The sequence below is a fragment of the Neovison vison genome, chromosome 12, assembly GCF_020171115.1.
Source record: "Neovison vison isolate M4711 chromosome 12, ASM_NN_V1, whole genome shotgun sequence".
In the NCBI taxonomy this organism is placed as follows: Eukaryota; Metazoa; Chordata; class Mammalia; order Carnivora; family Mustelidae; genus Neogale; species Neogale vison.
The window spans coordinates 4,081,743-4,104,400 of NC_058102.1; the positions used below are offsets into that span (position 1 = coordinate 4,081,743).

Here is a 22,658-nt window from a genome sequence, read left to right on the forward strand (position 1 = left end):
AAAATGACACACTTGTTGAAATAGAAGGCCCGAGAACACTGTTTATGGAACTTGAGGCAAGGAAAATACTAGATCTGATATAGGGAGGTACGGACAGAAAGAGGTAAGGATAAGAAAAAATATTCTAGAGGAATTAGCATTTGAGCTTGCCCAAAGAATAAAGAGTACTTTCCTAGGGATTTGTGAGTCTATTGTGGGACAGTTATAGCCCAAATTGTCAAGAATGTAGTACACGTGTGTAGAGCAGCAGTGGTGTATAGTGTTGGAATCCTACTTAAGTCCTGGCCAGAATGATGTATTTAGCTTTATGGAAAAAAATAGTAGACTTTGGAGCAGGGACTGCTGAGCAGGGAAGCTCCACAAGTGTGCCTGAGCCTAAGGCTATCCTCTCCACTTGTGATTTATACCCTGCCCCCAACTCGGTTCTTTGCTTCTGTGATTTTCTTTCTCTTATGGACTGTATCTTCCTCCCTTATTGGATAATTTTCATTGGCAATGATACATGCCTTATTAACACTCTCATGACATAGAGGATAGCTAGCTATATGAAAAGAAAATATAGTACGATGTTAATTGTAGAATTTAGTGGTAAACGTATGGATGTTTACAGTGATATTCTTTCAACTTTCTTGTGTGTTTGGAAGTTTTATCATGAAATGTTTGGGGGAAGGCCCTTGAACTTCACTGTCTCTTTAGGCTGTTGCCCCATTTTATCAGTACAGAGAAACTCTCTGAACCATCCTCGGTGCTCTTGATTCAGTTTTCAGTCCCAAGCTCCACTGAAATGACACTTATCTAGGGTCACCATTGACTACATCTTGTAAGAGTTAGTAGCCAGTCTCCTTCCTCATCCTGTTTGACTTATCAGTGTTGTTTCATTCGTGTAAAAATAATGGCATGCCTACTAAGTCCCATACACTGTTCTCATCAGTGAATAGATAAAAATCCCTTCCCATGTAGAACTTGCATTCAAGTGAAGAGAGATAGACAACAAAATATGAGAAGTGTATAGAATGTTAATGTCAAGTATTAAGTAGAAAAATAGAAACAGGAGAGGAATCAGAAATGCTAGGTTTGTTTTTAAAGAAGTTGGTCAAAGAAGGTCTTGCTGTCTTGGTGGCATGGCAGGTCACATTTCCTCTCTCCCTTGAGCCTCTGCTCTTCTGACTTTGTATACCAAGTAGGCTTTCTCCTGTGTCACTGGCAAGCCCTCAGTTACTGGCGGCTTCTCCCCTAGGTTTCTTAAGCACTGGAGTCCTCCCACCCCCTGGAAATACGTCCTCTGTCTGTGTATACCTTATGTTCTTTGCCCAGTTCCATAGCTTCAAACACCATCCTTATGCTGCTTTCAAAATTATATGGCTAGGCTATAATAATATTCAGCTTTTTTTTTTCTTTTTTTCTTTTTTCTTTTTTTTTTTTTTTTTTACTATTTCTAGTAGACATGTGAAATAATATAATCAGGGGTGTCTGGCTGGCTCAGTAGAGTTCAAGTCCCACATTGAGCATAGAGATTACTTAAAACCAAAATCTTTCAAAATACTATTATGAGAAAGAGTAGCAAATTTCCTCCCCTACTTCCTCCAGACAAACTTGCTCCTTCTGAGGTCTTACCTTCTCAGTAACGGGCATCATTTACTCACTCAGACCAGATACCCAGAGTAATTCTTTTTTTTTTTTTTAAGATTTTATTTATTTATTTGACAGAGATCACAAGCAGGCAGAGAGGCAGGCAGAGAGAGAGAGAGGAGGAAGCAGGCCCCCTGCAGAGCAGAGAGCCCGATGTGGGGCTCGATCCCAGGACCCTGGGATCAGGACCTGAGCCGAAGGCAGAGGCTTTAACCCACTGAGCCACCCAGGCGCCCCCCCAGAGTAATTCTTTATTCCTCCTCCTATACCCCACTTCCCTTGTCTAATCCTCTATAAATCCTAATAACTCCACCTCTGAAATGCATCCTAAATCCAGTTGTTTCTTGCCACGTTTCACTGCTGTTACCTAGCCAAAGCTGCTAGAACTCTCATTTGGACTATTTCTGTAAGTTCTTAACTTGTCCCTCTGCTTTCTTTCTTGTCTCTCTGCAATTCATTCTCACAGCAGAGTGAGCAGTTTTTAAAAACAGGCTAAAAAAGTAAATCTATAAATCCAAGCACTGCCCAGCTTAAAACTCTCCAATGGCTTTCCTCCACACTTGGAATAAAATCCAGTATTTCTGGGACACCTGAGTGGCTTGGTGGGTTAAGCCTCTGCCTTAGGCTCGGGTCATTGATCTCAAGGTCCTGGGATCGAGCCCCACATCGGGCTCTCTGCTCAGCGGGGATCCTGCTTCCCACCCCCCCCCCCCGCCTACTTGTGATATTTCTCTGTCAAATAAATAAAATCTTTTTTAAAAATAATAAAATCCAGTATTTCTTACCATGATCCAGGATCCTGCTTCCCACCCCCCCCCCGCCTACTTGTGATATTTCTCTGTCAAATAAATAAAATCTTTTTTAAAAATAATAAAATCCAGTATTTCTTACCATGATCCACAAAGCCTTTATGATCTGGCTCCTGTGTATTTCTCTTCTCTAATAGTCTCTTCCCCCATATTTACTGTGCTCCAGTCAGAAGTGCTTTTCTTTTCCCTCTTCCTTACATAGACCAATCTTATTTCCATTTCAGGGTCTTAGCATTTGCTGTTCCTTGGACTTTAGAATGCTTTTCTCCCAGAGTTCCAAGTTCTATATGGCTACCACCTAAATGAATTCTCTTTCATCCTTGCAAGTTCTCCCTGTCACACCCAGTCTGCGCCAATTCTACCACCTTAATAATCTTGTCCTCTTACGTCTTCCCACTTCTTTCACTGTTTCAGGCTCTTATCATTTCTTCCTTGGATTAATATAAGTAATCCTTTAGCTGAGCTCCCAAACTTTCTTCTTACCCTACTTTAATCCATGTGCCACATTGTTACCTCAATAATCTTCATCTGTTCCCATGAGAAAGAAGATCCATTTTATTTCTTGATAGATAAAGAAAAGGCACTTGAAAAAATTCAATACCTAAAAGGTTGATAGGCTCAAATGAAACATTTTTGGTTAGACTCCATCATAGGTGGTGATGTGTGTACTTCACGTTGTATTACATCACAATACCTATTTGTTTTACCACCAGTGCTAAAATTGACCCCTGGAATAGGGTAGTGACAGTGATTACTCTATTGTACAATTAGTTTTTCCCTTCTAACTAGTTAGTGTTCTAGGGTTATTAGTGTTAATTTGACATTAGAAAAATGTTCCGTATCCACCAATTACCCAAATTGTTTTAAATTTTAAGTTTTTAATTATAATTCCAGTATAGTTAACAGAGTGTTATTTAGTTTCATGAGTACAGTATATCCGTTCTATTATGGTCCCTAATCAAAGGAGCGAGACTGATACAAAGCGAAGGTCAAGCAAAGCTTTATTTCGCGCCAAGCATCGAGAATCAAACTGACCGGTCAGGGCCATCTCTTGCAAAGAGGTGACCCCTCCCAGCCTCACAGACTAACTTTTATAGAGGTAGTATAGCCAGGCTATACACAGGTGGCCAATGAGATTGCAATACACAGAGAAAACTGCACAGTCATGTTAGGTCACACACGGGCGGCCAATTGAATTACAATTCACCCTAGTAGATATATGTGTGCCCCACTGATTGGATTTCTCTACCTGGCCTGACCCGCCCTTGTATCTGGGCTTTGCAAGTAAGTTCCTCTGGGAGGGGCAGTGTCAATCTAAGTTTACTGCATGAACAGCAAAATGGCTCCCTCTGATTAAGTAGGCCCTTACAGATTCAACAGTTCTATATGTTACTCAGTGTTCATCATGTTATGTGTACTCTTTAATCCCCATCACCTATCCCCCCCCCCCACCATCTTCCCTCTGGTAACCATTAGTTTGTTCTTAAGAATCTGTTTCTTTTTCTTTTTCACTTTTTGAACTGTTTCTTGGTTTGCCTCTTTTTCCCCTTTATTTCTTAAATTCGACATGAGTGAAATCATGGTATTTGTCTTTCTCTGATTGACTGATTTTGCTTAGCATTATACTCTCTAGTTCCACCCATGTTGTTGCAAATGGTAGGATTGCATTCTTTTTTTATGACTAATACCCCACTGTATATACATACCCCATCTTTTTTATCAGTTCATCAGTTCATGGACACTTGGGCTGCTTCCATATCTTGGCTATTATCAATAACATTACTATAAAACATTGAGGTGCCTGTATCCTTTTGAATTAGTGTTTTTGTATTCTTTGGGTGAATACCCAGTAGTCTGATTACTGGATCACAGGATAGTTCTATTTTTAACTTTTTGAGGAACCTCCATACTGTTTTCCACAGTGGCTGCACCAGTTTGCATTTCCACAAATGGTGCTCGAGGGTTCCTTTTTCTCCACATCCTCACCAACACTGTTATTTCTTGTGTTTTTTTTTATCTTAGCCATCGCAGCATGTGTGAGGTGATAGCTCATTATAGTTTGATTTGCATTTCTCCAATGATGAGTGATGTGGAGCATCTTTTCATGTGTCTTTTGGCCATCTGTGTGTCTTTGGAAAAATATCTGTTCATGTTGTTTGCCCATTTTTTAGTTGGATTATTTGTTTTTGGGGTGTTGAATTATATAACATCATTATGTATTTTAGATACTAATCCTTTATTGCATATGTCATTACAAATATCTTCTATTTGGCAAGTTGTCTTTTAGTTTTGTTGATTATTTTCTTTGCTGTGCAGAAACTTTTTATTTTGATGTAGTCCTGATGGTTTATTTTTGCTCTCATTTCCCTTGCTTCAGGGAACCTATCTAGTAAAATATTGTTGCAGCCAATGTCGAAATTACTGGATTTGCTACCCAGATGTTTTTAATGCCATTTAATAATCCTGACTGAATTGGCATTTTATTAAGGTTTGCAAAATTGCGTTTATAATATGTCATGCTTTTACTACATTCACTGAGTGGTAGTCCCCTGTTTTAAGAAAAGTTTATTTTCATTGACTGGGATTATTAGAAACCTAAAATACAGTTCACATTGGAAAAACATAATACATGCTTGTCTTATTTTTTTTTTAAGATTTTATTTATTTACTTGAGAGAGAGCAAGCAAAAGAGGGCAGTTGTCACGGGGAGGGGGAGGGGCAAATGGGGCTCTATCCCAGGACCCGAGCTGAAGGCAGTTGCTTAATCAACTGAGCCACGCAGGCATCCCAAATGCTTGTCCTTTTTAATTAGTACTTTCATAAATGAAAGTTAATAGTATAAATGGTGAAAATGAGTTTATCTCTTTTTTTGTTACTATCATTATGGACCCATAGATTTTCATTGATATGGTGTGTTTTAATCCACCAAAACCGTTACTCGATTTTTATTTTAAGATTTTATTTATTTATTTGAGGGAAAGAGAGAGAGAGAAAGCATAAGTAGGCTAGAGGGGCAGAGGGAGAAGGAGAAGCAGACTCCCTACTGAGCAGAGAGCCCTACGCAGTGCTTGATACCAGGATCCTGGGATCATGACCTGAGCCAAAGGCAGACGCCCAACTGACTGAGCCACCCAGGTACCCCATAAACCATTATTGTTTTTGATGCTCACCCTGTTATATCTTTAGTCAGTAGGAACTCTTTCAAGCTTCCTCCTGTGTCCTTTGGTCATGACCTCATTAATATTTGAAATCTTCCTTACTTTCTGACATAAGATGCTCCAGTTCCCAGGCTATTCTTCAATTTTCCCAGCCTCAGACTTGGAAATAGCCAGTGCTCTGATTATTTCTGGTTTCTTTTTGAAGGAAAGTTACTAAAGACCACGATCTGAGAACAAGAGATACTCAGTGCTTTTGATCAGTGCGTTTGGGTAATAGTGGGTCTAGGCTATTTCAGTGGCTGGAGCTAGGAAATACATGAAGCACTTGTTCAGACTTGTTCTTTTGTTTATAGAAGCTTTATTGAGATATAATTTACATACTATCAAGTCTGTCCTCTTTAAGTGAACAATTCAGTGATGTTCACTGTATTCACAGGGTTGTATGACTGTCATCGCTAATTCCCAAACATTTTCATCACCCCAAAAAGAAACCTTGTACCCATTAGCATCCCTCTTTATTATTTCCTTTCTATCCAGCCCCTGGCAACCACTAATCCACTTTCTGTCTCTGTGGATTTTCCTATTCTGGACACTTTATGTAAATGGAACCATGTAATATGGGACCTTTTGTGTCTAGCTTCTTTCACTTAACCTAAGAGGTTCCTCTGAGTTATAGTATGTATTAGTCCTTAATTCCTATTTATTGCTGAATAATACTTCATTGCAAGGGGTACCGCATTGTATTCATTCACTGGTTGAAGGACTTTTGGGTTGTTGCCATTTTATGGTTGTTTTGAATAATGCTGCTCTCAACATTTGTGTACAAGTCTTCGTGTGGACATGTCTTCATATCTCTTGGATGTATACCTAGGAGTGGAGTTGCTGAGTCATGTGGTAACTGTGTCTAACATTCGAGGAACTGCCAGACTGTTTTCTGAAGGAAGCGCTCTATTTTGACATTCCTATTGGCAATGAATGTTCAGATTTCTCCACATCTTCAACACTTGTTATTGTCTTCTCTCTTTTAGACATCCTAGTTAATGAGAATTTTATCTCATTGTGGTTTTGATACACCTTTCCCTAGGGACTATTATGTTTGAGCATCTTTCCATGTTACAGTAATTTTTTAAAAATCAAATTCATGGGCCCCTGGGTGCCACAGTCTGTTAAGCCACCAACTCTTGGTTTCTTGCCCAGGTCATGAACTCAGCGTCGTGTGATCAAGCCTCAAGTCGGGCTATGTACTCAATGCAGAGTCAGCTTGAGATTCCATCTCCCTCTCCCCTCCTACTTGTACTCTCTCTAAAATAAATAAATAAATAAATCCTAATAAAGTAAAAAACAAAAATTGAATTCATGTTGATATTCTCCATTTGGTATTTTTTAAAGATTTATTTATTTTCTTACTTATTTGAGAGACAGAGCAGGGATAGGGGCAGAGGGAGAGGGAGGGAGAGTCTCAAGCAGACTTCCCACTGAGCATAGAGCCCCATGCAGGGCTTGATCTCACAACCCCAAGAGCATGACCTGAGCCAAAATCAAGAGTTGGTCCCTTAACCAACTGAACCAGGCACCCTGCATTCAGTTTTAATATAACTGTGTTTTCACTGTTTCCTGATGCTTGTCATTGCAAATATTTCTTATTACCCTGAAAATCTTAGTTCCTAACATCACTCATATAATTATGTATTTGCTTTAATGTATGATATAAAGAAAACAATCTTAAAATTATCAATATCAGTAAGATTTCAAACAATGAAGAAAATAAAGGAAATTTAGAATTCTTTTGTGCTTCTTTTTGGTCCTTAAAACACATCCCATGAAGAATGTACATACAGAATTTTGTAATCTGAAGTCCCTTGAAATAAAATATTTCTGAATATGACTATATTTAATACTCAGTCAGGTTTACTTGTTTCTGATTGTTGTCATTTACAGAATTTTAAAATTTTAGGTTCTTTAAAAATGGGTAATAAATATATGTATTTCAAAGGTCAAAACTATAGAAAGGGATACACAGAAATCTTGCTTCTGCCCTTTACCCTCTATCAGTCAGGGTCCCAACAGGAGACAGGTGGCACATTCAAATGAGGACAATTTATTGAAGGTTTATTTACAGAGGGACTAATTACAAAGGTGTGGGAGGCTATAAAGGAATTCCAAGGACTAGAAGAATTACAGGGTTAGCACGATGGATCTGTCACCGCCCAAGGCAGAGAGAAGGAAATTTAAGTGCTGGAACCTGTCAAAGGACACAGCTAGTTGGAAGCCACTTCACAGAGAGAGAAGTAGGGGAATAAATACCCTGACCCCATTTTTTCCCTTCCCTCCTGCCAGAGCTCCCCATTGACCAAATCTAGCTAGAAGCCAAAAGGCATGAGAGCCTATTGATACAGGGCAAAAAGCAGGGAGGAAAATGGACCAGGAGAGGCTAACATGTGTCCAACTCAGTTTCTGTGTCCTGCTCTCCACTTTGTATAAATGACCATTTCTTGATTATCTTTCAGTATCCCTTTTTGCAAATGCAAGTAAATAGATTTGTATTGCTATTTCTAACCCCTTAGTTCTCTTTATGCCAAAGTTTGTATTTAGTTTTTTACTATGTATGCTGTTATAAACTTTTTTTTCATTGACTACATCCTTTTCTCTTTCTGCTGTGTAATTCTCCTTGTGTAGCTGTTATACAGTTATTTCAGGTATTCCTTTAATTTCTAGACACTTGAGTTATTTCTGATCTTTTTCTCTTAGAAAAAAAACCTATAATGAATTGCATAGCTGTGTATTTTCCATTGTATAGTTGTACCCATGTATGAGGGAGATAGATTTCTACAAGTGGAATTGCTGGCTTAAAAGATGAATGGGTTTAGAAAAGGGTTAGTATCCAAAATATGTAAAGAAGTTATACAGCTCAACACCCAAAAAACAATAATCCAGCTAAAATATGGGCAGACAACATGAACAGATATTTCTCCCAAGAAGACACACAGATGGCCAACACACACATGAAAAGATGCTCCACATCACTCATCATCAGGGAAATGCAAGTCAAATTATGATGAGCTAACACTTCACACATGCCGCAATGGCTGAGATCAAAAACACAAGAGATGTTAACTGTTGGTGAGGATGTGCAGAAAAAGGAACCCTCCAGCACTGTTTGTGGGAATGCAAACTGGTACAGCCACTGTGGAAAACAGTTTGGAGGTTCCTCAAAAAGTTAAAAATAGAAGGGTGCCTGGGTGGCTCAGTGGGTTAAAGCCTCTGCCTTTGGCTCAAGTCATGATCCCACGGTCCTGGGATTGAGCCCTGCAACGGGCTCTCTGCTCAGTGGGGAGCCTGCTTCCCTCTCTCTCTCTGCCTGCCTCTCTGCCTACTTATAATCTCTCTCTCTCTCTCTGTCAAATTAAAAAATCTTTAAAATTTAGAGATGATTTGCCATAGTATAGTATTTAATAACGGAAGAGAGTTGAGGTTTAGATCCCCTTATTTAGATCCTTAAATTTAGGCCACTTAATGCTCTACCATAGCTGCATAGAAGAAACCAGTGATCTACATAAAATTGTTCAGTCACATCCTAAATATAGACGAGACAGTATTACTGAGATGTGTATTGGCTCTATTTCTTTTCCAAGGGTGGCCTGGTTTATTTGACTCTGGGCAAGGTTTTTTATTAATAAGAAGGAATAACTTTATGCTGAAAATAAAAAATAAATTAAAAAAAAAAAAGAAGGGGGGCGCCTGGGTGGCTCAGTGGGTTGGGCCACTGCCTTCAGCTCAGGTCATGGTCTCGGGGTCCTGGGATCGAGTCCCGCATCGGGCCCTCTGCTGGGCAGGGAGCCTGCTTCCTCCTCTCTCTCTCTCTGCCTCTCTGCCTACTTGTGATTTCTCTCTGTCAAATAAATAAAAATAAAATCTTAAAAAAAAAAAAGAAGGAATCACTTTTTACTCTCTCTTTTCTTTCCCAGGAAAATCTAATGTAATGGATGCACTTAGTTTTGTAATGGGAGAGAAAACAGCTAATTTAAGAGTGAAAAATATTCAAGAACTCATTCACGGGGCACATATTGGAAGACCTGTCTCCTCTTCTGCAAGTGTGAAAATTGTATATGTGGAGGAAAGTGGAGAAGAGAAAACATTTACAAGGATTATCCGAGGTACTTTTTTGGTAGATAGTTGCTTATGAGTCATTTGATTTTTCAAAAGTTAAGTCAGAGCATCTGTTTTCTTCTCTTTTTTTTGAAGGGTGTGATTTGTTATTCCACTGGCATAGTAAACTAGAGATTTGGGGGGGTTCTTCCTCTTAGATGGCAAATCTCAGAAGCAAGTAATAGAACCTGTTTGATTCTCCAACAAGAGTCTTCTTTAGATGGATTTGTTCACATTTTCCTGTCGTCAAATAGCATTTTTCTATTTGACAGTTATTAGGTTAAAATGACGGAGGTTCTCTACATATGTGGTTTATGGTTTTCTTTGTGATAAACTGATTATTATGTATATTTTTGGCTTGTATTAGAAGTTTTTCTATCACCAAATAGCAACCCAAATGGAATATTTGAATTTGCATTTTTGTCACTTATTCAGGAAACAGGAATTTCATAAATAAACCCTTGTTTCCTGAGTAAGCAAGACTGAGAGTTGCTTATGTGTATCTTTTCTATATGCTAAGAGTTTTCAAAGTCTCTGTAAAATAGGCATGTCTTGGTTTTGGTCTTTTGGTTTTGGTGTTTTGTTCTTGTGTACTAGAACATGGTCTTAATGTTCTAGTGTATAAATACTGTCTTATTAACTTTCCCCAGATTCAGCCACTGATAATTGTGGAAATACTTATACCTTACTGTGTAACTTAAGTATTTCACCACATTACCACATAGATATCTTTATCGGTGAGTTTTCTCACTTCCTTTGGGTTTTTATTCAAAAATCTCTGTTGCAGCAAAGATTACCTAGCCTGCTCTATTTATCTAAAAAATCATCATAAATTTATATTTTCCCATCTTTATTGAGGTATAATTGACAAGTAAAAATTGCATATATCTATCTAGGGTCTCCTGCTGACCCAGTCAGAAGAGCATGTGACTTTTTTTTCTTTTTTTAAGATTTTATTTATTTGACAGACAGAGATCACAAGTAGGCAGAGAGGCAGGCAGAGGGAGAGAGGAAGGGAAGCAGGCTTCCCACTGAGCAGAGAGCCCGATGCAGGGCTTGATCCCAGGATTCTGGGATCATGACCTGAGCTGAAGGCAGAGGCTTTAACCCACTGAGCCACCCAGGAACCCCAAGCAGGTGACTCTTGATCTTGGATTCATGGTTCTAGCCCCACATTGGGCCTAGAACTTACTTAAAAGAAAAAAATTAAGAAAAAAAATGCCAATTTTAAAAATTGCATGTATTTAAGGTATACATCCGTTTTTATATACATTGTGAAATGAACAACACAATCAAGCTAATTTCCATATATATCACCTTACATGGTTACTGTTTTCTTTGTATGTTCATGAGTGTGTGTGTTTCTGGTGAGAATATCTAAGATCTACCCTCATCACAAATTGGAAGTATATAATACAGTATTGTTAGCTGTAGTCACATTGCTATACGTTAGATCTCCAGAATTTTCTACCTTGCATAACTAAAACTTAGTAACCCTTGACCAACCTCTCCCCATTTTTCCCCTCCACTGGTCGCTAGCATCCACCATTCTATCTCTGTTTCTGTAAATTTAACTACTTTAGATTCTGCATGGACATGAGATCATGCAGTATTTCTGGACTCTCTGTTCTGTTTTTATGCCAGTGCCATACTGTTTTGATTACAGCGGCCTTGTAACAAATAGCTTATAAAGAATAAAAATGTATTTCTCACTGTTCTGGAGGCAGGAAGTCCAAGATCAGGTTGCCAGTATGGTCCAATGAATGGCTGTCTTCGGGGCTGCAGACATCTCATTCTGCTCTCACATTGGTGGAAGGAACTAGGGAGCTCTGTGGGATCTCTTTTGTCAGCCCGTTAATCCTGTCCCCGAGGGCTCCACAGTCACAACTTAATCACCTCCCAAAGGCCACACCTCCTAATACCATCACGTTTTGGAGTTAAAATTTCTACATATGAATTTAGAGGGGGCACAGACATTCAGACTGTAACATCCTATTCAAAACCGGAATGCCTGTTCCCCATACACAGAGACTTCCATGTCCCCTTCCCAGCTCTCTTACTCCTTAGCACTTAACATTTTCTCATGTGGTAATTGTTGTACTTACGTAACTCGTTTTTTTGTGTGTCCGCATTGGAAGGTTTAAACTCCTTGAGATCCGGACTTTCATTCAGTTTGTCCACTGCTGTAGAATACTCCTTGGCATATGGTGGTCATTCAATATTTGTTGACTGATTAAATGTATTTATTAATAACATGTATGTTGTTGCATAACTGACCATTTCAATAAGAGAAGTAATTTTACTAAACCCTGAATGGTTGTTACATGTCTGATATCTATACTTCCAATAATAGCTTTTTTCTTTTATTTTAGGGGGATGCTCAGAATTTCATTTTGATGATAATCCAGTGAGTCGTTCTGTGTACGTAGCTGAGTTGGAAAAGATAGGCATAATTGTCAAAGCACGGAACTGTCTAGTGTTTCAGGTAAGGAGCTGTACTGGTTTCTTTTGTTCATGATTTTGAAAATACAGCCATATATTTTATATGTTGATGTGCTTTACTGTTTTTAAAAGGGAACTGTGGAGTCGATTTCCATGAAAAAACCCAAAGAAAGAACCCAGTTTTTTGAGGAGATCAGCACATCAGGAGAGCTTATTGGAGAATATGAGGAAAAGAAAAGAAAGTTACAGAAAGCTGAAGAGGATGCACAGTTTAATTTTAATAAGAAAAAAAATGTAGCCGCAGAACGCAAACATGCAAAGTTAGAGAAAGAAGAGGTAAGTTTGTGATGGTGGAACCAGTAAGTGTCGGACACAAAGACTTTCTGTTAGCAGGGCTAGGTATTGGCTTGCGGTTACTAACAAGATGTTAAAAATAATGTAAAACAAAGAAAGTGCACTATTCGTTAAAAATAAACTTTTTGATGTAGTTTCTACTTGTTTTTGTTTTTGTTTTTCCTTAATAGGCAGTACAACTTTAACCACAAAAATATCTGATTTTACTGACTAAAAATAAGCTTGGGGGTTTATATCTTTTATGATAGAAGCTTTCAGCTTTTGGATCTGGTCCCCTTGCACTCTTACAAATGTATGAGGCCCCCAAAGAGTTTGTGTTAATGTGGCTTATATCTACCAATATTTATTATATTTGAAACTGAGAAATTTTAAAAATATATTTTAACAAACTGAGGGTTTTGGAGGGGAAGGGGTGGGGAGTTAGGTGAGCCTGGTGGTGGGTATTAAGGAGGGCACGTATTGCATGGAGCATTGGGTGTGGTGCATAAATAATGAATCTTGGAACACTGAAAAAATTAAATTAAATTTAAAATATATACATATTTTTTAATAGTCAATGTTAAAACAGTAGTAAACATACATTAACATAAATGACATATTTTTATGAAAAATAACTGCATTTTTTAAACTAATTAGAAGGGTGGCATTGTTTTACATATTTATAATCTCCTTAATACATTGCTTAATAGAAGAATCTCTTATCTCCTGCATCAAACCAAATTTATGTGAAGGCCTAGCAGGTTTATCCACCATCGGTGCAACTGTCAACACAATGAAAAAAGCAAATGAGGGCTTATGAAAAGTGTTTTGCCCTCAGGAGCTCCCTCAGAGCGTACTGGGAACCTCTAGGAGGCCACAGACACACTTCACAGATACTGTTCTGTGGTATTTCTTGTTGCCCTTCACAGTGCCTAGTATAGTTTCTTATTTATGGTTGATAATTATTTGCGCTTAGAATAATCTTTGTCAAATGGAAATCAGTCTGTCTTTCTCTTGCATAAAACCTCTATCAGTGGGCACCTGGGTGGCCCAGTTGGATAAGCGACTGCCTTCGGCTCAGGTCCTGATCCCCGGGTCCTGGGATCGAGCCCCCACATCCGGCTCCCTGCTCAGTGGGGAGTCTGCTTCTCCCTCTGACCTTCTCCCCTCTCATGCTTTCTCTCACCCTCTCTCTCAAATAAATAAAGAAAATCTTTTTTTAAAAAAAACAACAAAACAAAACCTCTGTCAGTGCAGTGCTTCCCTCTAGTCTCCCTCCCCGGTGTAGTTATATGGCCCCTTACCCACCTCTCAAGCTTTAGTTTCCTCTCCTCTCCCACCACACTAACCTTCACTGTTTATTGAACATAATGTGCTCACTTCTAGCTCTGAGCTTTTGCTGTTTCCCCTGCCAGACAATTGTGCGCCTAATGGTTTCCATGGCCAATACTCTCTCATTCAAGTTGTCATTAAAAAGATATTTTCTCAGACAAGCATTTGGTATCCACATGCCAATCTAAGTTGGCGCCCCTCCCTAGTGCTGTTGCATTACCCTATTTTTTGGTAACATGTATTGCTGTATGAAATTACCTTGTTTATTATGTTTGCTTGTTTATGCTCTCATTCCCCCTCCCACCATTAGAACAACTAACTTGTAAGTTGATATGAGCAGGGACTATTTTTTTTTTAAAGATTTTATTTATTTATTTAATGACAGACAGAGATCACAAGTAGGCAGAGAGAGAGGAGGAAACAGGCTTCCTGGCAAGCAGAGAGCCTGTTGCGGGGCTCGATCCCAGGACCCTGAGATCATGACCTGAGCCAAAGGTGGAGCCTTAACCCACTGAGCCACCTAGGTGCCCTGCAGGGACTATTTCCATCTTCTTCTCTACTACAGTCCCATCAACAGGTCCAGGCACATAGTAGGCAGTCATTAATATTTGAAGAAATAAATGAAAGGTAGATATGTTTCTCATTGCGATGTTTCTCTGTTTCTTCATATTTTTACATATGTGTATTTGTCCTTGGTTTTGTTAGTGGAGAGGGATGGTGTCAGTGAAAGACTCTGGTATCCGTAATATACTGAAACAGTTTATAGAAATGTAGAGTTACTAAACTTCAAACTTTAGACAGTTAGAATCATTGAATTGCCCAACTATTTATTACCGTGTCATGGCAAATGGCTGTTTACATATTACTCGGAATATATCATTGATTAGGAGATTTCCCTTCAAGGCAGTGCTTTATTCCTTTTTTTTTTTTTTCCAAAGATCTTATTTATTTATTTGACAGACAGAGACCACAAGCAGGCAGAGAGGCAGGCAGAGAGAGAAGGGGAAGCAGGCTCCCCGCCGAGCAGAGAGCCTGATGCGGGGCTCGATCCCAGGACTCTGAGATCATGACATGAGCCGAAGGCAGAGGCTTAACCCACTGAGCCACCCAGGTGCCCCATTCCTTTATGAACAGTACAAATGCTAAGGAAATTCTTCCATTGTACATATATTTTTGAATTTTTAATATTGCTGATCACAGAAAAAATTACATCTTATAGCAGGAATTTTACCTGGAATCCTTGAAGTTATCATGATCTCAGGGTTGAGAGATTGAGCCCCTCCTCAGGCCTGTATTCAGTAGGGCATCTGCTTCTCTCCCTCTGCCCCTTCCCTTGCTTGTGTGCATGTGCATGTGCACACACACACTCTCAAATGACTTAAAAAAAAAAAAAAGAAGTTGCCAGGCACCTTACAAGTCCTATAACTTCCTTAAGTTTACATATTAGGAAGCTGATGTCAGAAGTGTTAATGGACTTGCCATACTCTGAGGTCAAGACAGAAATGGGACAAAGACCCAGGTTAGCAGGTGCCACTTCTTTGTTCCTACCACTGAGTGGATGAAAATAAAATCATTTACTGATGTATTATATAACTGTATCCAGAAACCTTCTCCAAATAATGCTTCTTTTGACAATACTATTTCTTAGTGACATAAGTAATTATTTCATAGATTTAATAACTTGTGAATAATAAATAATAGATAAATAATAAGTAATTTGATTTCTTAGAGATGGTTTGTTGGTACTAATGCTGAGTATATGAAAAGTCACCTTTAAATATACTTCCTTTTAATGGTTGTTGAATTGTACTGTTTTATAGGCAGAACGTTATCAGAGTCTCCTTGAAGAACTGAAAATGAACAAGATACAATTACAGCTTTTCCAACTATATCATAATGAGAAGAAAATTCATTTCCTGAACACTGAGTTAGAGCACGTGAGTAGGGACTTAAGTGTCACAAAGGAGTCTCTTTCCCATCATGAAAACATAGTGAAAGCCAAGAAGAAGGAACACGGAATGTTAACCAGACAACTACAACAAACAGAAAAAGAATTAAAGTGAGTTCTTAAAAATAGTTATTAACAACTGAATTTTATGTACATTGATAGAAAAAATATAAGTGACACTTTTAAAGTAGATTTTTTTAAAAAAAATTTTTTACTCCACAATATTTTAATGCACAGAAAAATTACAAAGATAGCAAGAGTTCCCCTATTCCCCACACCTAATTTCTCTTACTTTTCACATTATTTATTTGATAGATTATTTTTTATTAATTTATTATATTAATTTTATTAATAATAATATTATTAATTAACAGCCAGTGGTCATTATTAATTTGTCAGAATTCATGAACCAGTGTTGAGACACTACTATTAACTAAAGCCCATACTTTACTCATATTTTCTGGTTTTTCCCCAGTGTCCTATTTCTGATTGGGAATACAACATTACATTTAGTCGTTGTGTCTCCTTAGGTTCCTCGTGGCTATGACAGTTCCTCAGTCTTTCCTTGTTTTTGGTGACCTTGAGAGTTTTGAGGTATATTGGTCAGGTTTTTTTTTGTAGAATGTCTGTCAATTTGTATTTGTCTGATAGTTTTCTCGTAATTAGTAAAGGTTTATGGATTTTGAGGAGGAAGGCCACAGAAGTAAAATGTCATTGTCATCATATCACATCAGGAATGTCAACATATAATCTGTATGACATACCATCTGTCTAATACATGATAATATGAAACTGACATCACTTTTGACGTTGGCCTTCTCCTGCCTATGCCTGGCTATAAACTCCATTGCAACAGTGAGAAACCCGGCTTCCACAGTCTGCTTTTCATTTTATTTTTTATTTTTAACTTTTATTTTATTTTAATTCAATTAATTAACATATAATGTATCATTAGTTTCAGATATAAAGTTCAGTTTTTCATCAATTACGTATAACAGCCAGTGCTCATTACGTCACATGCTCTCCTTAATGCCCATCACTCAGTTATCCCATTTCCCCCTACCCATCTCCCCTCATTTTCCCATGATTAAGAGTCTCTTATGATTTGTCTCCCTCTCTGATTTTGTCTTATTTTATTTTTCCCTCCTTTCCCCTATGATCCTCAGTTTTGTTTCTTAAATTCCACATATGAGTGAAACCATATGATAATTGTCTTTCTCTTATTTTGTTTATTTTGTTTAGCATAATACCCCCAGTTCCATCCAGGTCAAGCTACCGTATGACCCAGCAATCGCACCACTGGGTATTTACCCTAAAGATACAAGTGTAGTGATCCAAAGGGGCACTTGCATCCCAGTGTTTATAGCAGCGATGTCCACAATAGCCAAACTATGGGAAGAAGCCCAGGTGTCCATCAACAGATGAATGGATAAAGAAGATGTGGGATATATACACAATGGAATATTATTCAGCCATCAAAAGGGATTAAATCTTACCATTTGCTGTTCATTTTCAACTCCAGTAGTCACACATAGCAATCCCAGAATTGTTAACCCATGCCCTCATGGGGAGCAGCTTTAGCAACTAGAGTATAATGCTTATGTACAATTCCTTTTGTTTTAGTTTTTAGACTTGAGTCATTTTCAGAGTTATTTAGGTTAGCTCCGTTCCCCTCACCCCCTCCCATAAAGGAGTTTCATACCAAGATTGGTAATTAGTAGATGTTTTGGTTATATCCCATCTAGGATCCCCTGACCTCCTAAGTGATCTTTTTAAATTTGCATACATTACATTAAGGTTCACTCTTGGTGCTATAATGTTCTATAGATTTTGACAAATGCATGATGTGATATGCTCACCATTATAGTATCATACAGTGTAGCTTTACCACTCAGAAAGTTCCCCTGTGCCATAACGACCCCCACCCGACCCCACCACCAGCCCTGATGGGAAACCACTGATCGGCTTACAATCTCTGAAAGTTAATTTTTAGAATTTATTTTTAAATGTATGATTTGATCAAAAGAACTTCCTTTATATAGTATAGATTTAATTTACTTTAAAGCAAACTTTATTTTCTTTTTAGATCTCTTGAAGCGCTTTTAAATCAGAAAAGGCCTCAATACATTAAAGCCAAAGAAAACACTTCTCACCACCTCAAGAAATTAGACGTGGCTAAGAAATCAATAAAGGACAGTGAGAAACAGTGTTCTAAACAGGAAGATGACATAAAAGCCCTGGAGACAGAGCTGATTGATTTAGATGGTGCATGGAGGAGTTTTGAAAAGCAGGTTGAGGAAGAAATCTTACAAAAGGGGCGAGACATTGAACTAGAAGCCAGTCAGGTGAACAAGTCAACAAATGAGAAAATTTTCATTTCTATTATCTCAGCTTCTTAGAAACAATTTGAAGAATGTTCTCTAATATTTTAAGAGATTATCCTCAGACAATCCTCATCTAACTTAATAGGGGTTGAAAATTTTCAGCCTGTATCCAGAGTTAAACTTAATCTTTAGACTAGGCTATTTTTACTTTATAAGATTACATGGCATAACCTTTGTGAGTTAATTACAGTTATAGAAGAAACTTCAAAAAGACTACCTAGTATCATTTTGTAAAAAGGTTAGGTAATTAAACTATGTTCTTATGTTTTTAAGGTAATCATTTTCTCTTTATAAATATTATAAAAACTTAAAAATAAGATATATGTGGCTTTAAAAAAACATGACCTCTTAATTGGCAGGAGGAAAGTTGATTATCTGAGGTAGCTCAAATGTGGTGGTGAATTAATATCCAATTTGGTATGTAAGACTTAATTATAATAAATTGATAATAGATACCCAAAAATTTGTAATTCAGAGTTTTCAAAATTCTCTTAATTGAATTTTTATCATTTATCTTTCATTAATTTTATAATCTTACATCATAACATACAGACTAACTGTATAAATAAATATAATTTTATCTGAATATCTGTAATTTTATCTGAACTCTTGCTTTTGGGCCATTAATGAGTTTTAATCCCCTTTCTCGTCTAAGAATTACTTACAGAAACATAAAGTTGGTTTTGAATGCCTTATGTATTGTCTAAGCAGGTTTAAATAAGAAGAGGTTCATTTTGTGTTCACATTATCTTACCTGGAGAATATGGCAAACTATCAACTAATTTATATAAAACTTTTGATAGGATTATCTGCTAGTAAATGATATCTTGAAAATTTCCTCTCATGCCTCTTATGTGAATTAGTAATATTTAACTGTTCCTTCTGCAGCTGGATCGTTACAGAGAACTGAAGGAACAAGTAAGAAAGAAGGTGGCGATAATGACCCAACAGCTGGAAAAGCTGCAGTGGGAACAGAAGGCTGACAGAGAAAGACTGGTGTTTGAGAAGAGGAGGCATGGAGAAGTTCAGGTACCTTGGTTTGTGCAGTCATGACTGGGAATTATTTTCAATGAAATTGTATCCTGTTTTTGTATCTGCTTTTCAATATATAAATGGATTTATCCAAGACATAAGCAATTAATTTAAAAAATTCTGGATTCCCAGTTTTCTGCTTAGTACCATCCAGGGGCTCTTTCCTTGGTCTACGGTAGAAGTAGACCTTGCCTTCATTCATGTAATCAGTAAGCATTTTCCACACTTCTGTGTAGTGATGGGCCAGGGCAGACCATAATTTCTGTTCTTACATGTATTTTAGTCCAGTAAGATGAGGAGGAGGATAGATGAAGGGAAAAAACAAACAAGTATCATAATAGAGATGAATGCAAAGTCCTGTGGGGACATTAAGGACACAACTCAAAAGGAGCTTCATGCCCTACACAGGAAGTGACCGAGACAGCATGATCGTGTCCACCCCCGCCCCGAGTAAGGCAGACCTGGCTTCCTGCCAGTCTTGTTCTGTCGCTGACCTGTTTAATCTTGAGAAATAACTGAGCCACCCAGGCGCCCCAAGATTAAGATTTTTTTTTTAAGAGCATGAGAGGTGGGGGGCGCCTGGGTGGCTCAGTGGGTTAGAGCCTCTGCCTTCAGCTCAGGTCATGATCCCAGGTTCTTGGGATTGAGTCCCACATTGGGCTCGCTGCTCCTCAGGGAGCCTGCTTCCTCCTCTCTCTCTCTGCCTGCCTCTCTGCCTACTTGTGATCTTTGTCTGTCAAATAAATAAATAAAATCTTTAAAAAAAGAAAAAAAAATAGCATGAGAGGTGGGAGGGTTAGAGGGAGAAGCAGCCTCCCCACTGAGCAGGGACTCCATCCCTGGACTCTAGGATCATGGCCGGAGCTGAAAGCAATCTCTTAATCAATTGAGCCACCCAGGCGCCCAAGCAGGACCATTTCTGATAAGAACTGTAAATGAAAATGGTTCTGAATTACATAGACACTTGATTTATATGTGGATATTTGGAATTTAGAGGAACAATGTTTATTGATTACTTTGCTAGGCACTTTGCGCTCCTTAGCTCTTCTATGTCTCACAATACTATAGAGCAGGTGTTTGCTCTAAGGTAGAGATGGGGAAGCTAATGATTGGGATTTCGAAATGAAACATGTCTCTGGAAACAGGTCTGACATTCTCCAGACACAACAGCAGTAATACTGTAATATAGTGTGTATTTGTACAGGCCGTGTATATACATGTTTATAGCCCTGCTATGAACCCAGTTTATTTAATCCTCAAACAATTTCATGAAGTAGATATTAGCATTAGTATGTTCTCATCCTGGTTTTTCCTCCTTTATGCATTCTCTGCCTTGGTGACCTATATTCTCATAGTTTATACACCATCTGCTGATGACTCCAAAACTGGTATTTCTTGCTCACAGCCTCATGTATCTGGCTGCTTTGTCAGCATCTCCATTCTGGATGTTGAATAGATATCTCGAACTTAAATCCCAAGCTGCCTTTTTGATCTTCACACCCAAATGCTTCCAGCACGTGATCTTTCTCATTTTACATGATGACAGTTCAATTTTACTGGTTGTTCAGAGCAGAAAACTTGGAGTCCGTTTTTTGACTCTTTTAGGAAATTCTGCTGGCTCCACCTTGAAAGTATACCAAAAATCATTTCCCTTCTTTCCACTGCTGTTGTTCCAAGTCACCGTCTTTTTGTTTGTTTATACCACTGTGGTAGCCTGCTACGTTTCCGTTTCCACTCTTTTCTCCTCCACAACAGTCTCAGCACAGTACCCAAGAGATGGTTTTAGTATCTAAGTCAGATCGTGAAACTTGCCTTTTTTAAGTCCTCCAGTGGCTCACCATCACACACAAAGTTTAAGTCAAGGTTCTCGAGTACGTAGACTCCCTGATTTGTTCACCTCTCCCACCCACCTCTCCTAGCCTTTCCAATCTCCTCTTTTTCTGTTCTCTTATTCCCTGTGATCTAGCTCTCCTGGCCTCTGGAACAGATCAGATATATTTCTGCCTTTGAGTCTTTGCACTGGTTATTCCTCTGCTTGGAACATGCTTTTCCTACATTTCATTATTAACTCCCTCACGTCCTGCAAGTCTTTGCTCAAATGTTGCCTTCCATGAGGCCTACTCTGATTTCCCTGTTGAAAATTATAGTCCACACTACACTTCTGTTCCCCATTCCCCAGCTCTGTTTCTCCCACAGCAATTATCCTAGCACATGATTTAACTTAGATGTTATATTTGTCTGCTTTCCTCTCTAGAATGTAAACTCCACAAAGCAGGAATATTTGTCTGTTTTGTTCACTGATATGTCCCAAGTGCCCGGAATAGTTCCTTATCTAGAGCAGATAATCAATAAATATTTGTTGACCTAATGAATTTCCAGATGAAGGAATCGAGACACAAGGTGGTTAACTTGACTGGACTAGTAAAGTGGAGGAGCTGGGATGTGGTTCCAAACATTGTCTCATCTTCTCAACCTCTCATTGTAGTCTTGCTGTGCGTTGGCAGAGGAAAATGAGAACAAGTAGGAAAGGTGAACTATTTGATAATTGGGAGTGGAAGAGAGGACATTTTGTGGAGGGACAAAAACAGATGTAGTACCAGAGCAGTAACTACTCTGAAAACACTTGTGTAATTAATGTCACATTATAAAATTTTACATGGATTTCAGCAAATACTCATTTTACATTTTTGCCTTTGTACATGCTAGTTTTGGAAAACCCTACTCATTTTACCTGGTAAATTCTGTAGCTGCCCATATCACAAAGCCTTCTCTGGCCTGCTTTTTCTCCCCACCAAGAACCTGAATATGATTTCTTCCTCATCTAATCACCCATTGTGCTTAACCTATACCTAAGGGCTCTTAGCAGATTGAAGAAAAAGCAGATAATTGGTACAGTTCTACTAGACTGGAAGTGTCTTAAAAGCAGGATTTATAACTATCCGTTGTGAACCTTGTACTTAGATGTCAGTAAGTGGTGGTTGAGTTGCAGTTGTCTTTTGAATATAAAAACATTCATAGAAGAAGAACAACACATCAGGCTAGAGAGAGATGGAGAAATCTGTTACCCGTACTCAGTTTCCCACAGGACTAGTGGCTCCCTTCTGTGGCAGGAGGAGGAGCTTAACTTTCCACAGAACCCGAGGTCACTAGGTTCTGGGCAGTGTTGGGTTTTCCCAGACAACTGGCATCTCAAATCCAGAATGCCTGGTACTGTGACAGTCTGATTGTCCCCCATTACGTGTCAAGCCGGACACGCAGGCCTTGACATCGTTCTCTGTATCATGATGACCCTAGCCTTTTACATTTTCTTCAGCAAAGCCCATTTATTTATTTTATTTTGTTTTTTGAGAGAGAGAGAACACGAGGGAGCCAGCATGGACACATGTGTGAGCAGGGGGGAGGGGCAGAGGGAGAAAGGGAATATTAAGGAGGCGGGCTCCACACC

General features: G+C 38.5%; 1 protein-coding gene across 2 annotated transcripts in view; it reads left to right on the forward strand.

The window, feature by feature from the left end:
• The window catches only part of SMC1B (structural maintenance of chromosomes 1B), a 74,745-nt gene that overhangs the window by 2,973 nt on the left and 49,114 nt on the right, over nt 1-22,658 (forward strand). For both annotated transcript variants that reach the window (XM_044227005.1, XM_044227006.1), the window contains exons 2-7: nt 9,562-9,750; nt 12,115-12,227; nt 12,317-12,520; nt 15,670-15,908; nt 17,884-18,142; nt 19,070-19,210. In XM_044227005.1, coding sequence (XP_044082940.1) covers nt 9,562-9,750; nt 12,115-12,227; nt 12,317-12,520; nt 15,670-15,908; nt 17,884-18,142; nt 19,070-19,210 — 1,145 coding nt within the window. The remainder of the gene's footprint in view (nt 1-9,561; nt 9,751-12,114; nt 12,228-12,316; nt 12,521-15,669; nt 15,909-17,883; nt 18,143-19,069; nt 19,211-22,658) is intronic.